Source organism: Moschus berezovskii, chromosome 6 (assembly GCF_049115385.1).
Source record: "Moschus berezovskii isolate FMDL1 chromosome 6, NW_MosBer_1.0, whole genome shotgun sequence".
Taxonomy (NCBI): domain Eukaryota; kingdom Metazoa; phylum Chordata; class Mammalia; order Artiodactyla; family Moschidae; genus Moschus; species Moschus berezovskii.
The window spans coordinates 119,232,085-119,244,508 of NC_142465.1; the positions used below are offsets into that span (position 1 = coordinate 119,232,085).

The 12,424-nt window shown below is 57.3% G+C and overlaps 1 protein-coding gene across 7 annotated transcripts in view; it reads right to left on the reverse strand.

Annotated features, from left to right (window-relative positions):
• The window catches only part of PHF21B (PHD finger protein 21B), an 88,461-nt gene extending 76,421 nt beyond the window's left edge, over window positions 1–12,040 (reverse strand). For 4 of the 7 annotated variants that reach the window (XM_055395698.2, XM_088837563.1, XM_088837562.1 and 1 more), the window contains exons 1-2: window positions 11,565–12,040; window positions 10,634–10,699 (exon numbers count right to left, since the gene is read on the reverse strand). In XM_055395698.2, coding sequence (XP_055251673.2) covers window positions 10,634–10,699; window positions 11,565–11,618 — 120 coding nt within the window. In that variant the 5' untranslated portion in view covers window positions 11,619–12,040. Of the gene's footprint in view, window positions 1–10,633; window positions 10,700–10,858; window positions 11,021–11,564 lie in introns of those variants that run through there. The other 3 variants (XM_055395699.2, XM_088837561.1, XM_088837564.1) reach the window with 2 other exon arrangements.
• Between the last annotated feature and the right edge of the window lie 384 nt (window positions 12,041–12,424).

Consider the following 12,424-nt stretch of genomic DNA (forward strand, 5'->3'; position numbering starts at 1 on the left):
CATGAGTGCAGCCCCGTGACGGGTTTCAACAGGCAGATCAGGCGGCGGCCGCGTTCAGCATCACTCACGAGTGGGGTGAAAACCCGCAGCGAGCCCGCGATTCGGTCCTGGAAGGACAAAGGCGCTGGAGAAAAAAACTTGCTAAACCACAGAGCTGATCATCGTAGCCAGCAGCTCTAATGAGGCATCGTGGGATTACCAAAGTTATTATCAGAGTCATCGTGGTGAAAAAAATTCCGAGTTAACTGAAATCAATGGTACCGTTCCGACAGCAGGTGTTTTAAGAGGCTCACGCATCACAGGCGACTCCTCGGGCTGGGACAGAAGACGGAACCGCCATCGTCCACATCTATGAGGACTGACGAGCAGCAGCGCCCCGACGGGGTCCAGCAGCAGAGACGGGGCCCAGCAGCAGAGACGGGGCCCAGCAGCAGAGACGGGGCCCAGCAGCAGAGACAGGGTCCAGCAGCGCCCCGACGGGGTCCAGCAGCAGAGACGGGGCCCAGCAGCAGAGATGGGGCCCAGCAGCAGAGACGGGGTCCAGCAGCAGAGACGGGGTCCAGCAGCAGAGACGGGGTCCAGCAGCGCCCCGACGGGGTCCAGCAGCAGAGACGGGGCCCAGCAGCAGAGACGGGGTCCAGCAGCGCCCCGACGGGGCCCAGCAGCAGAGACGGGGTCCAGCAGTGCCCCGACGGGGCCCAGCAGCAGAGACGGGGTCCAGCAGCAGAGACGGGGCCCAGCAGCAGAGACGGGGTCCAGCAGCGCCCCGACGGGGCCCAGGAGCAGAGCCAAGGCTGCAGCCCCGCAGGCACAGGGTAGGTGTGGCAGGCGCGTCCTGGGGGCACCAAGGCCGCCTACGCGTCCTGAGTCATTTCAGTTGTTCCCGACTCTCTGCGACCCCCTGGACTGTAACCGCCAGCCTCCTCTGTCCATGCAATTCTCCAGGCAAGACTACTGGAGTGGGTTGCCACGCCCTCCTCCAGGGCATCTTCCTGACACAGAGATCAAACCCAGGTCTTCTGGCAAGAATACTGGAGCGAGCTGTCATTTCCTTCTCCAGGGGATCTTCCGGACCCAGAGATAGGATCTTACACCTCCCTGCATCAGCAGGTGGGTTCTTTACCACTAGCGTCACCACAGCCAACACAATTCTCTTCCAATCAACCCCTTCGCTCTGCTTGGCAGTTTAGATTTCTTGCTCATCTATGATCCGGATTCATTTCGACAACCCGGCGAGGCACACTACACCTGCTTTATAGAGGACACACAAGGACTTGCTGGAAGCTCCTCCTCCAGAGGCAGGGGGCTGGGAGAGGGCTGGTGTCACCTCCAGACCTCTGCTCTCCCAGCCACACCATGTTCTACTCCAGAGGCAGGGGGCCAACTAGAGGTGGGGCAGGGGCTGAAACAGAGGGCACCCTCTCGGGACCCCGAGCCATCTGACCTTGGGGAGCTGCCCTTCTCTGACCTGCCCCACAGGGAAGACCCACCCACCCAGCCTGAGTCAGGTCATGAGATGATCCCGACAAATCACATCTTGTGCATCAAAGAAGTGTCGGAACAGGCTCACTGGGGAACATGGGTGCTGAATACAGCCGAGTGCTGGGTATGCAATCAGACTCTTGATTCTCACAGACTCGGATGTCACCTTCTCAGGGTAACCCCAGGCACCTCATCACAGCACATCGCCGCAGGCTGAGCCTGCTGCGAAGCCTCTCCCGTGCAGCGAGCTCACGGGACAGGTCACGGGGGTTACACCTGTCTCCCCAACTACCTGTGAAACTTCGTGCGAGCAGAGACCCAGTGAAACCACTTTGGAAGGGAGAAGCCTCACACCATGAGATGTCACTGCTACTAACAACAGCACCCCCACACCCCCACCAGGCAGGGGCTCGTGAAACGCTTGTGGAATGAAACCGAGTTGTTTCCAAGAGGTGCCCAGCACATAGTGTCAAGGGTAACAAGCAAGTGTAGCGGCAGTATACTCAGGGGCCCACGAAGCGTGTTTCTCCACGTGACACACGCTGCGTGTGCACAGACCACAGCCTGAGAACGCCCGGAGCCAGTGCTGCTCTGGTCCACGGGCCCGGAGCAGGCAGAAGAGGGATCACGGTCCACCACCCTCACACCTGCGCTGTGAAGCTTTCCCCCAGCAAGCAGGTGTTGCTTTTACACTGAGAACTTTGTGAAAAAGAGAATTCTCCCTGAGCTCCTAATGTTACAGAAATGATAGGAAGAACGTTAACTGCTGCCTCCCTCAGTAAGATTCTACTTTAGCGGGAGAAAGGTAAATTATTTTTCTTCAACAAATCCTTCCTTTCATGTCCATAATATAACCCTGGACAAATGATGAACTGATTTTATACACACTGCATAGATACCGAGCATATTTACTGGCACAGATCAATATACAGTTGACCCCTGAACAATGTGCGTTTGAACCGCGCGGGTCCGCTTGCACACGTATGTTTTTCAGTAGTAAATACTGCAGTCCTACGTGATCCACGGCTGGTTGAACCCGAGGATACCGCGTCCCTGTCTTATATGGAGGACCGACTATATGCACGATGTCTGCATGGAGGGTCATCACCTCTGATGCCCCTGTTGTTCAAGGGTCAGCTATACTGTTTCTTATTATACAATTTATAAATAGTCTAAATAAGATCAGTAATAAAAGTGTAACCACGTGTTATGTACACACATGCACACTTTTCTTCCTTAAACCAACTGAGCAGAGTTGCCCCAAGTCACCTCCTAGAAGCTTCTAGAAACGTTCCCCACTCATTTCTCAGCTGTAAGGAGCTCTGTGGAAGGCAGGAGGAGAAGGGTCAGCACACTGCCCCCTGCCCTCAAGCCTGTCATGTGCCGGTCACCCAAGTCCAAGAGCCTCCTCTCCACATCACACAGGGGCGTCCCTGTCCCTGCAAGAACCTCCCACACAGGTGACAGACACCAGGGAGCGGGTCTGGCCGGCCGGACCACACAGGGAGTGAGTTCGGCCCTCCTTCACCCTCTTCCCGACTTCCCTTGGGGCTCAGATGGTGAAGTATCTGCCCACAGTGCAGGAGACCTGGGTTCGATCAGGAAGATCCCCTAGAGAAGTGATCGGCTACCCTCTCCAGTATTCTTGCCTGGAGAATCCCATGGACCGAGGAGCCCGGCGGGCTATAGTCCATAGGGTCGCAAAGAGTCAGACACAACTCAGCAAGTAACACACCTTCTCCCTCCTCCTCCTCCTAAGCTGCCCTCAACAACTAAAGCCCCAGGTCATCTCCCAGACCTGGCACAAAACCCAGGCCCTTGGCTCGGCTTTCAGCGCCTTCCTGGTTGCAGCCCCAGCCTGCCTTCTCTGCTGTCTGCCTGTCTCTCCCTCTTCCATGGTCCAACTGCTAGAAACTCACCAACCCCAGCAGGTTTTCTTGGGCCATTAGCCCTCAGCTGGGACACCAGATCCTCCCGAGCATGACCCTAGGCATCCTGGAAGCCCCTTCTCCCCAGGAAGCTGTCCCTCATCTCCAAGGGCCTGCACAGCGTGGTTTTCACAGAATTTTCCGGAATCCCCTTGACACATGGTCCTCTGTACCTCACTCCCCTGTGAGGCTTCAGAGCCCAGAGGAGCTGCTAGTCTCACCTCTGTGCTGCTCATTCCAAACGCAGGATTTTAAAAATCTGTTTACTGCCCGCCCACAGAGGACAACTCCCAGGCTCCTCTGGGCTGGCTGCTGCTCCCCGCCAACCCGCACACCCACCTTCTCAGTCATTTGCCCGCTCCACCAACACGCATCTGGCACAAGGAACTGCTCTCGGAACCCGGGGGAGGGGGTGGAGAGTGCAGCCCCCGCCCCTCAGGGAGCTTCTGGTTGAGCAGGGACAGTGGACTTCCATGAAAACGGTAATGGCCAGCGGTCTCCAGAGCAGAAGATGCTCATGGTACCTGAGGCCCCTGCTGCAGAGCAGCCGAGGAGCAGCACTGTGCAGGGGCGGGGGGCAGGTGAGGGTTCCAGCGCAGAGGCCGAGCAGGGACGCAGGGCCAGCCCCCCCACAGAGCAGTGGGAGACCACCAGAAGGGCTGCCAAAAGGAGCAGTGTGATCACGATCCGGTTTCAAGATGCTCACGCTAATGGAAGATGAACCAGAGAGGGGCAAGGAAATGTAGTACCCTGTTCCCAATGCCCGTCAGCTGGTGAATGGGTACAGGATGAGATCTCCCGTACGATGGAAGGTCACTCGGACATAAGAAGGAGCTAAGTATGACACGCTACAACTTGGGTGGACCTTGAAGCATTCTGCTCAGCGACAGCGGCCCAACAGACAAAACCACACGACACGACTCCACTCGCGGGCAAGTGCAGAATGGGTGACTGTGCAGCGACAGAGACCGAATGAGTGGACGCCCGGGGCCTGGGGCCGCGGTGGGAGCGGTGACGCCCAAAGGCTTTCTCACTGAGAGGGTGAAAATGTCCTCAACGTTTGCTCTTAATTTTTATTATAGTTGATCTACAATGTTCTGTCAGCCTCTGCTGTACAGCAAAGTGAATCAGTTATGCTGCTTTTGTGGTTTAGTCGTCGCTAAGCCGTCTCCAACTCTTGTGACCCCGTGGACTGTAGCCCACCAGGTTCCTCTGTGCAGGGGATTTCCCAGGCTAGAATACTGGAGTGAGTTGCCATTTCCTTCTCCAGGGGATCTTCCCAACACAGGGATGGAACTCACGTCTCCTGCATTGGCAGGCAGATTATTTACCAACTGGGCCACCTGGGATTCAGTTTTACACATATATATATATACTTTTTTTTATTTTCCCACATAGGTCACTACAGAGTATTGAGTTCCCTGTGCTATACGGTAGGTCCTGATTAGTTATCTATTTTATACATAGTAGTGTGTTGGAGAAGGAAATGGCAACCCACTCCAGTGTTCTTGCCTGGAGAATCCCAGGGATGGGGGAGCCTGGTGGGCTGCCATCTATGGGGTCGCACAGAGTCAGACAGGAATGAATCGACTTAGCAGCAGCAGCAGTGTGTACATGTCAGTCCCAATCTCCCAGTTTATCCCACCCCTCTGCCCCCACTTCCTTCTCTGGTAATCATAAGTTTGTTTTCTACATCTGTGACTCTATTTCTGTTTTGTAAAGAAGTTCATTTGCACCGATATTTTAGATTCCACATATAAGCAATATCATATATTTGTCTTTCGACTGATTTTTCAGTATGACGATCTCTAGGTCCATCTGCGTTACTGCCAGAGGCATTATTTTGTTCTTAGAGACATCACCTTACCAACAAAAGTCCGTCTAGTCAAAGCTATGGTTTTTCCAGCAGTCATGTACAGATGTGAGAGTTGGACCATGAAGAAGGCTGAGTGCCAAACAATCAATGAACTGTGAACTGTGGGGCTAGAGAAGACTCTTGAGAGTCCTTTGGACAGCAAGGAGATCAAACCAGTCAAACCTAAAGGAAATCAACCCTGAAAATTCACTGGAAGGACTGATGCTGAGGCTGAAGCCCCAACACTTTGGCCACCTGATGCAAAGAGGAAAAGACCCTGATGCTGGGAAAGATTGAGCGCAGGAGGAGAAGGGGATGACAGAGGATGAGATGGTTAGATGGTACCACTGACTCCATGGACATGAGTTTGAGCAAGCTCTGGGTGATGGGGATGGATAGGCAGGCCTGGCGTGCTGCTGTCTGCGGGGTCACAAAGAGTCAGATACAAGTTGGCAACAGAACAACAACAATGGCTGGGGAATACTCTGAAGCAATATTCTGGCCATGTGATACGAAGAGCCGGCTCACTGGAAAAGACCCTGATGCTGGGTAAGACTGAAGGCAAAAGGAGAAGGGGGTGGCAGAGGATAAGCTGGTTAGATAGCAACACCAACTCAATGGACATGAATTTGAGCAAACTCTGGGAGACAGTCGAGGACAGAGGAGCCCGGTGTGCTGCAGTCCATGTGGTCAAAAAGAATCTAACACAACTGAGAGACTGAACAGCAATATTCTGAAAATATTCTAAAACTGATGGTGGTGATAGGTTGCAAATATCTGTGAAGGTATAAAAAATACTTGACTGTACACTTTAAATGGGTGAAGTATGCAATATCTGAATTCTATTTCAATGATGCTTTTTAAGTGGATGGAGTGAGAAGGCTACTGCAATCTTCCAGCTAAGAGATAATGGGGGAGGGACCAGAGGGGTGGACAGATGGAGGGGAAGCGAGTCTCCAGGAAAACGTGGCTCGGATAAAAGTGTGGGTCCTAGAGACTGGCTATGGCGGGGGTAAGGGGGGGTTAGGGGTCACGGCCAAGCAGGGGGCACTTAGGGCAAGCCAGGACTGAGCCCCTGCTGTCTCAACCCTGTGCTGGTTTCCAGACTATGAAAGACGGAGAGAGCATCAGTTTTCTCCTTCCCATGTAAAGGTGCTGTTTGAAGAATGACATCTTGAACTCTAGATGAGGAAGATTGACATTTAGCCTCCTGTATTCAAGCAGACGCGGGGTCAGAGCCTGGAGAATGGAACATCCTTTAATGGAAGGACTGAAAACAACTGGGGAGCGTTCAGAATAGACCCACCCTGCGGTTCTGTTCGGTGAAGGCTTCCACTGTGGGACCCCTCGGGTGTCCACCGTAGCTAGTGAATCACAGTGAAGACGTGATTCAGCGCCTGAGCGAATGCCACATACATAATACCTTTCAAGAAGACATATTTTTATTGCTGCACTTGAGGACAGCCCCTCGGAATCCAGGGTTCATCAAATCGATGCATCAGGCAGCATGCAAGGCCCCAAGTTCACTGGGCGGTGGGGTGGGGGGAAGGGAGGTCTCTGCCAGACCAGCACGCCCTGCAGTTCATACGGGAGGTCCTCTCACTCCAAGGTGAAGCTGAACTTGCGTGAAGATGCCTGCTTCACATGGCGTTTAAGTGTTGCGCTGAGAACTCCAAAGAGGAAGAAAAAAAAAAAAAACCCTGCGGTATTTATGATGGGCCTGTTATTTACACGGAAGTGCTTGTTGCTTGACAATTTAGATAAAAAGGTTACTGCCTCTCTGCATGTGCTGCAAATTCATGGCGTAAAACCGCTGGAGCAACTAATGGAGTCTTTACACATCATATCTTGTTAAAGACGAGGGGTCCTTCTTCCATTGAGGTCACAGCCCAGTGGTGAGGGGGGGCCACCCCGGGAACACAGCCTGGCCACAGAGGGCTGCTGACCAACGACCCACAGCTCCTGCTTTTTTTAAAAAAAAGAAAAACATGAACTCTGTTTTCAAATAGCCTGGCCACTAAGGGCTACTGACCAACTCCTACAGCTTCCTCTTTAAACAAACAAACAAACAAAAAAAGGTGAACTCTGTTTTCAAACAGCAAGGTCCTACAGATGCTGGTTTCCCATTTATCCCCTAGTCCAGCAATGGTGGAAGAAACACTGGACGCTCATACACAATTTGTATCTCTCTACTTCTGACCAACAAACAACCTATCTACTCCTAGGAGTCCTGGAAAAACATCTCCAAGCCCTCGTCCCTGTTTCCAGAAGTAACTGAAAAAAATTCCAGTGCCAAGGGCACAAATGGAAAATTGATGGCTAGGCACCAGAAGATATTACTCGCTGCTATTGTATTTCTAACAAATGTGGATAATGAGGTCATCCGTCCATTTTACTATGCAGTTCATCACCTTCACGTACACTTTTAATTGAAACTTAACCTTTATATGCCATCGTCCAAGCGGCAGCAAGACAGAAACACATCTCTGGAGGGGAAGACGGTGTGAGTTTTTCCCCCAAGCAAATCTCTCAAGCAACACTACCCTTACTTTTCTGTTGAGTTGAAAGCAAACTCTGAAACACTACTGGCTTTTTCAGCTCGGATCGTCCATTCCAGCTCCTTGGGCAGGTGCTGGGATAACCAAGCAGAGCCCATCACCCCTCTTCGAGAGACCCCCGGTGCAGCCCTTAATCACCTCCAAGGGCTCATTCCTCCGACCCTTTCCCCAGCCAAGCTGCCAATCTCCACCAAACTCTCCCAAGGAGACAGAGGTGAGTAAATGTTAAGTCTACCAACTCATTTCATAGGTGACCTCTGAAAGATTCCACCGCGGAGCTCGGGAGAGCCGAGGCAGCTTTATTAGCATGCTACACCACGGCCCCAGCTCCCTCCCTCCCTTTTATGAGCCCCTGCTATATAAAATGCCACAAAGGAAAAAGGAAAAACAACACGCTCACAGTGACAAACACAAGTTCCAATGGCCAGGACAAACGCTGGCCGCTTCCCAGACGTTATTTTTAGTCATCTCAGAGAGAAATATTTTTAAAAGGTCAGGGAACAAAAGTTTCCCTTGTTCTCTTTCTTCCTTTTTTTAAACACACACTCACACACACAAAAAAGATGGAGGTACATTCCGTTCAGCAGCATCCTTCTCCGAGTTCAGATTTAAAGGCAAAGGCAGACCGGAGTAGGACGGCTCCTCCCCCCCCCACCCGCCCCCGCCAGCGGCACCCGCAACCTTCAAACACGATTTTCAAATGTTTCTCTCCCCGGCCTCATCTAAATTCAGGCATGGCGGATAATAAATAGCTACTCATTTACTATCATCATAAAAATTTAAACAGCCTGGAAATAGTTGCTACAATACAGAAAGGAGCAAACCTAAGCTCCGAAAGCCACTCCAAATAGTAAAACTATTGCCATGTATTGTAGACGCACACATAAAGAGACATTGTTGCGAGGAGAGCTGCCGGCTTAGTGGAATTTTCTCTTTTAAATCTTCTACTCGGAGCAGAAGAGTCAACAACTTGCCGTTTTACCCAGTGGGGGGAAAAGGGAGCTTAGGAACCCTCAGCTATCACACGGTACCAGATTTGGTGATGGATTTTTTTTTTTAAGTATCTGATTTGATTTCACACAGTGATTAAACATCTTTGTGCTCAGCGCAGAAGGGTCTCCCAACCCCTCCCCCTCCAAAACTGGCATCAAAGCAATCAAAATGGTAATGCCGGGCCTGGGTCCCCTCCCCCGCCCCCCCCCGCGAACTCCCCGACTTCGCCCGAGCCGCGCGCCCCCCCTCCTCCGGCGGGAATGGAAGCTTCCACTCCCGGGCGGGAGCGCGCGGCCGGGGAGGGGGGCCGCGGTACCGCGGGAAAGGGGTTAAGGCGTTCGTCCACACCCGCGCGTCCAGCCCGACGCCCCCGACTAGGCGCCGACCCGCGGCCACAGCCGTCTTTCTTTCCGCAGCCCCCGGCCCCCTCCTTCTCTTCTGCACGCCCCCCTTCCACCACTTTGCAACTTTAAAAAGACTCGAAACGCACACCCGGCCTCCGAGTTCTCCCTCGCCGGGGTCGCCGCCAACCCCCGCCAGCCACGTCCACGTCTCTCCCCTACACCGACCATTCCTCCGGGGAGGGGGGGGTGCTTCGGGTCCTCCCCGCCCCCTCCCCCGACCCGGAGTTGAGGGAGCGAGAAGGGGACCGGATCGGGGGGCGGGGGCGGGGGCGGTGCAAGTTTGAGGCTGACGCCCGCGGCCGGCATTCCGAAGGAAGCGCGATCGAAGGCCCGGGGGCCGGGAGGGGGGCTCGGCGAGGCGGGGCGGGGGGAGCGGGCCCGCGGGGCGGACGGAGGGAGGGGAGGAGGGGGCCGCGGGGACGGAGCCGGCGCCCCCGCCCCCGCCAGCCTCGGAGCCCCGAGAGCGCCATTGGCTGCGCCGCTCAAAGTTCTCCGCTTGGGGAAGGGGCGGGGGTTCGAGTGCGGGGAGGGGGCGTGGGGGGAGGGGCGGGGAGGGGGAGGGGCAGGGAGGGAGAGGGGGCGGGGCGCGCGGCCGGCCGCGCTCCGGCAGCGGCGGCGGCGGCGGCCTCTGTTCGCGGTGCTGAAACCCCTCCAGCGCTGAGCTCCGCGCAACTAAGTCACAATGGACAACTTTTCCTCGCCGAGGGAGCCGGGAGGGGTCGTTGGCCGGGCCCCCCGCCACCCGTCCCCACGGCGAGCAGCTCCTCGCGGGTCCCAGTGGACGCCCGGTGCCCGGAGACCCAAAGTTGGGCAGAACCGAGGGGTCCCGGTGGCGCCTTTCTTTTGTTCCCCGGGAGCTGGCTGGCGTCAGGTTCCGAGAATAAAAGTGATGCCGGAGAAGCGGGAGGGGAGGGGAGAGCCCGGAGGAAGAACCATTTCTTTAAATTAAGATTTGCGGCGTAAAGCCCCCCCAAAAAATCCACTTCCAAGGAGTTTGGTGTCCAGGTCCGAATGACCGACCCCTCTCTCCGCACCCTGACGTCCGCGGGAGGCCGAGGACCGGGGCGGTTGGTGGGGGGGGACACCGAGCCGGGAGAAATGTCCACATTCCAAAAACATGTCCACCAACTCAAAATGGACGCCGGGCTGCTCGCCGCCTTTTAAGGGCAGCTTCTCTCCTTCGGCCACTGCGGGAGCTGCGCTGCCCCCCGCCTCGGCCTCCAAGACCCTGGCCCCTTCTTCCCAGAAGCAGGGGGTGGGCGGGTAACTTTGAAGACCGCAGAGACTCCTTAGGGAGTCTGAGCGCGCGGCGCCGAGGTCAGCACTTTTTAGGGTGCTACCCAAGTGCCCGGCGACCCCTCCTAGTTTCCCCACCCCGCCAGCCCGTACGGGGGCCGGCTCCGGCTCGCTTACTTGTTTGTCGCTGAGCGCGGCGATCCGCGGCTGCCGCTCGTGCAGCTGTTTCTTAAGGTCGCCGTTCTGCGGAAACACGGAGACGCGGGCTCAGGCCGGCCGCCCCGGGGTGGGGGATCCAGTGCGCCCGGGGCCCCGCGGGGCCGCCGCCACCCCCCCGCCCGAGTTCCCCGGGCCGCGTCCCGCACGCGCGGCGGCCGGGCAGTGCCGCGCGGGTCCGCTTACCTGTGGCTGCCGCCTCATCGGGGCAGCTCTCGGGGCGGGGCGGGGGCCGCGGCCACCCGGCGGCGCGCCCCGAGCCGTGCAAGTTTGCAGGCCGGGGTGCGTGTGCGAGGGAGTGTGAGTGTGTGCCGGGGGGAGGGGGGAGGAACAAAGAGCCAAGTAAACACGGCGAGTCCGTGTCGAGCAAAGCTCATAAATATTCAAGTCGCGTCCTAATCTCCCCAACACATACACACACACGCGCGCGCGCGCGCACGCCGCAACACCGCCCGGGCTCCGGCCGCCGCGCCGCGGCTAGCCCAAGCAACAATCGCCAAAACTACTTTTGCAAACTGTGCAGGATTGCACCGGGGGGGGTGGGGGAGGAGGGGGTGGGCGTACACACACACACACACACACACCAGGCAAGCGCTCGCAGGGGGCCCTCTCCCGGGACTCTAGTCCTGAAGATCCTGCCCGAGAAAGAGAAGACACTGGGCTCGAGTCCCACGCGCCCCGATCCCTCAAACTGTGCAGGATTGCACGAAACGGAGGGGGCGGCGCAGAGGGGAAGCCCAAAGGGGAGTCCGTTCCTGTACACACTCCCTCCATCCCTGGGGCAGCAGGCTTAAAGGAGGGGGCGTCTCCAGCTCTGCGCGCCCTGCGACGGAGAAGAGGACGCCGGGCTCCGGACCCCGGGCCCCGGGGCCAGCAGCCCCCTACCGCCTACCTGGTGGCGCGCGAGTTCCACGGCGAGCGCCTCGGGCCGGCTCTGCAGCTCCATCTCGGCAACTTGGGCAGCACTTTGCGATCACTTTGGCCCCGGCTCCTGGAGAGTTGCGCGGTTCCACGGGGGTCGGGGCGGACGCGGGCGGATCGGGTCTCCCTAGATGGTGCGGGGGGACGCGGGGGGTGGACACGAGCCCCCTCCCCCACGGCCGAAAAGCGAAGGAGCGGGGTCTGGAGAGTGGGGGGAGAAAGACGGCCGCGCGCCCCGCCAACTCCTCAGGCAGCCCGGCAAGTTGCGCCGGGTCCCCGGGCTGCGGGAGCGGCCCGGCGCATGGCCCCTCCGACCCCCGGCCCCGGCGCCGGGAGCCCCAGCGCAGCCCTCGCGCGAGCTGCCAGGCGGCAGGGACTATATTTCCTCCGGCGCGCGCCTGGATCTCGCTGGGGCCTCGGCAAAGTTGTGCCTCGGCACGATGCTAATTCGGGCAGTGCCCGGATGCAGCGGGCCAGGGCGGCGGGGGGCGGGGCCCGAGCGCGAGCCCGCCCCGCCCCCGGCCTCGCCCCGCCCCCGGCCGCCCCGCCCCCGCCCCTCCCGCGCTTGCGCACTGCCGTCCCGCAGGGACCCGGCACCGGGAGCGCAGAACAAAAGTGGGTCCTGGCGGCTCCCCCGGTCGCTCCTCTTCCTCTCCGCCTCCACCTCCAGCCAAACCCGCGGGAAACGAATGCCCACCACGTCAGCCCGGCGTCAGGGACACTTTCCGATGGGACGGGAGACGGCCCACTTTCCCATTCCTGGTCCCCTCTGGCTCTCGCCTCACCCCTCTTTGCCCGTCTTCTTCATTGAAGTTGTCTTCCATCCACTCC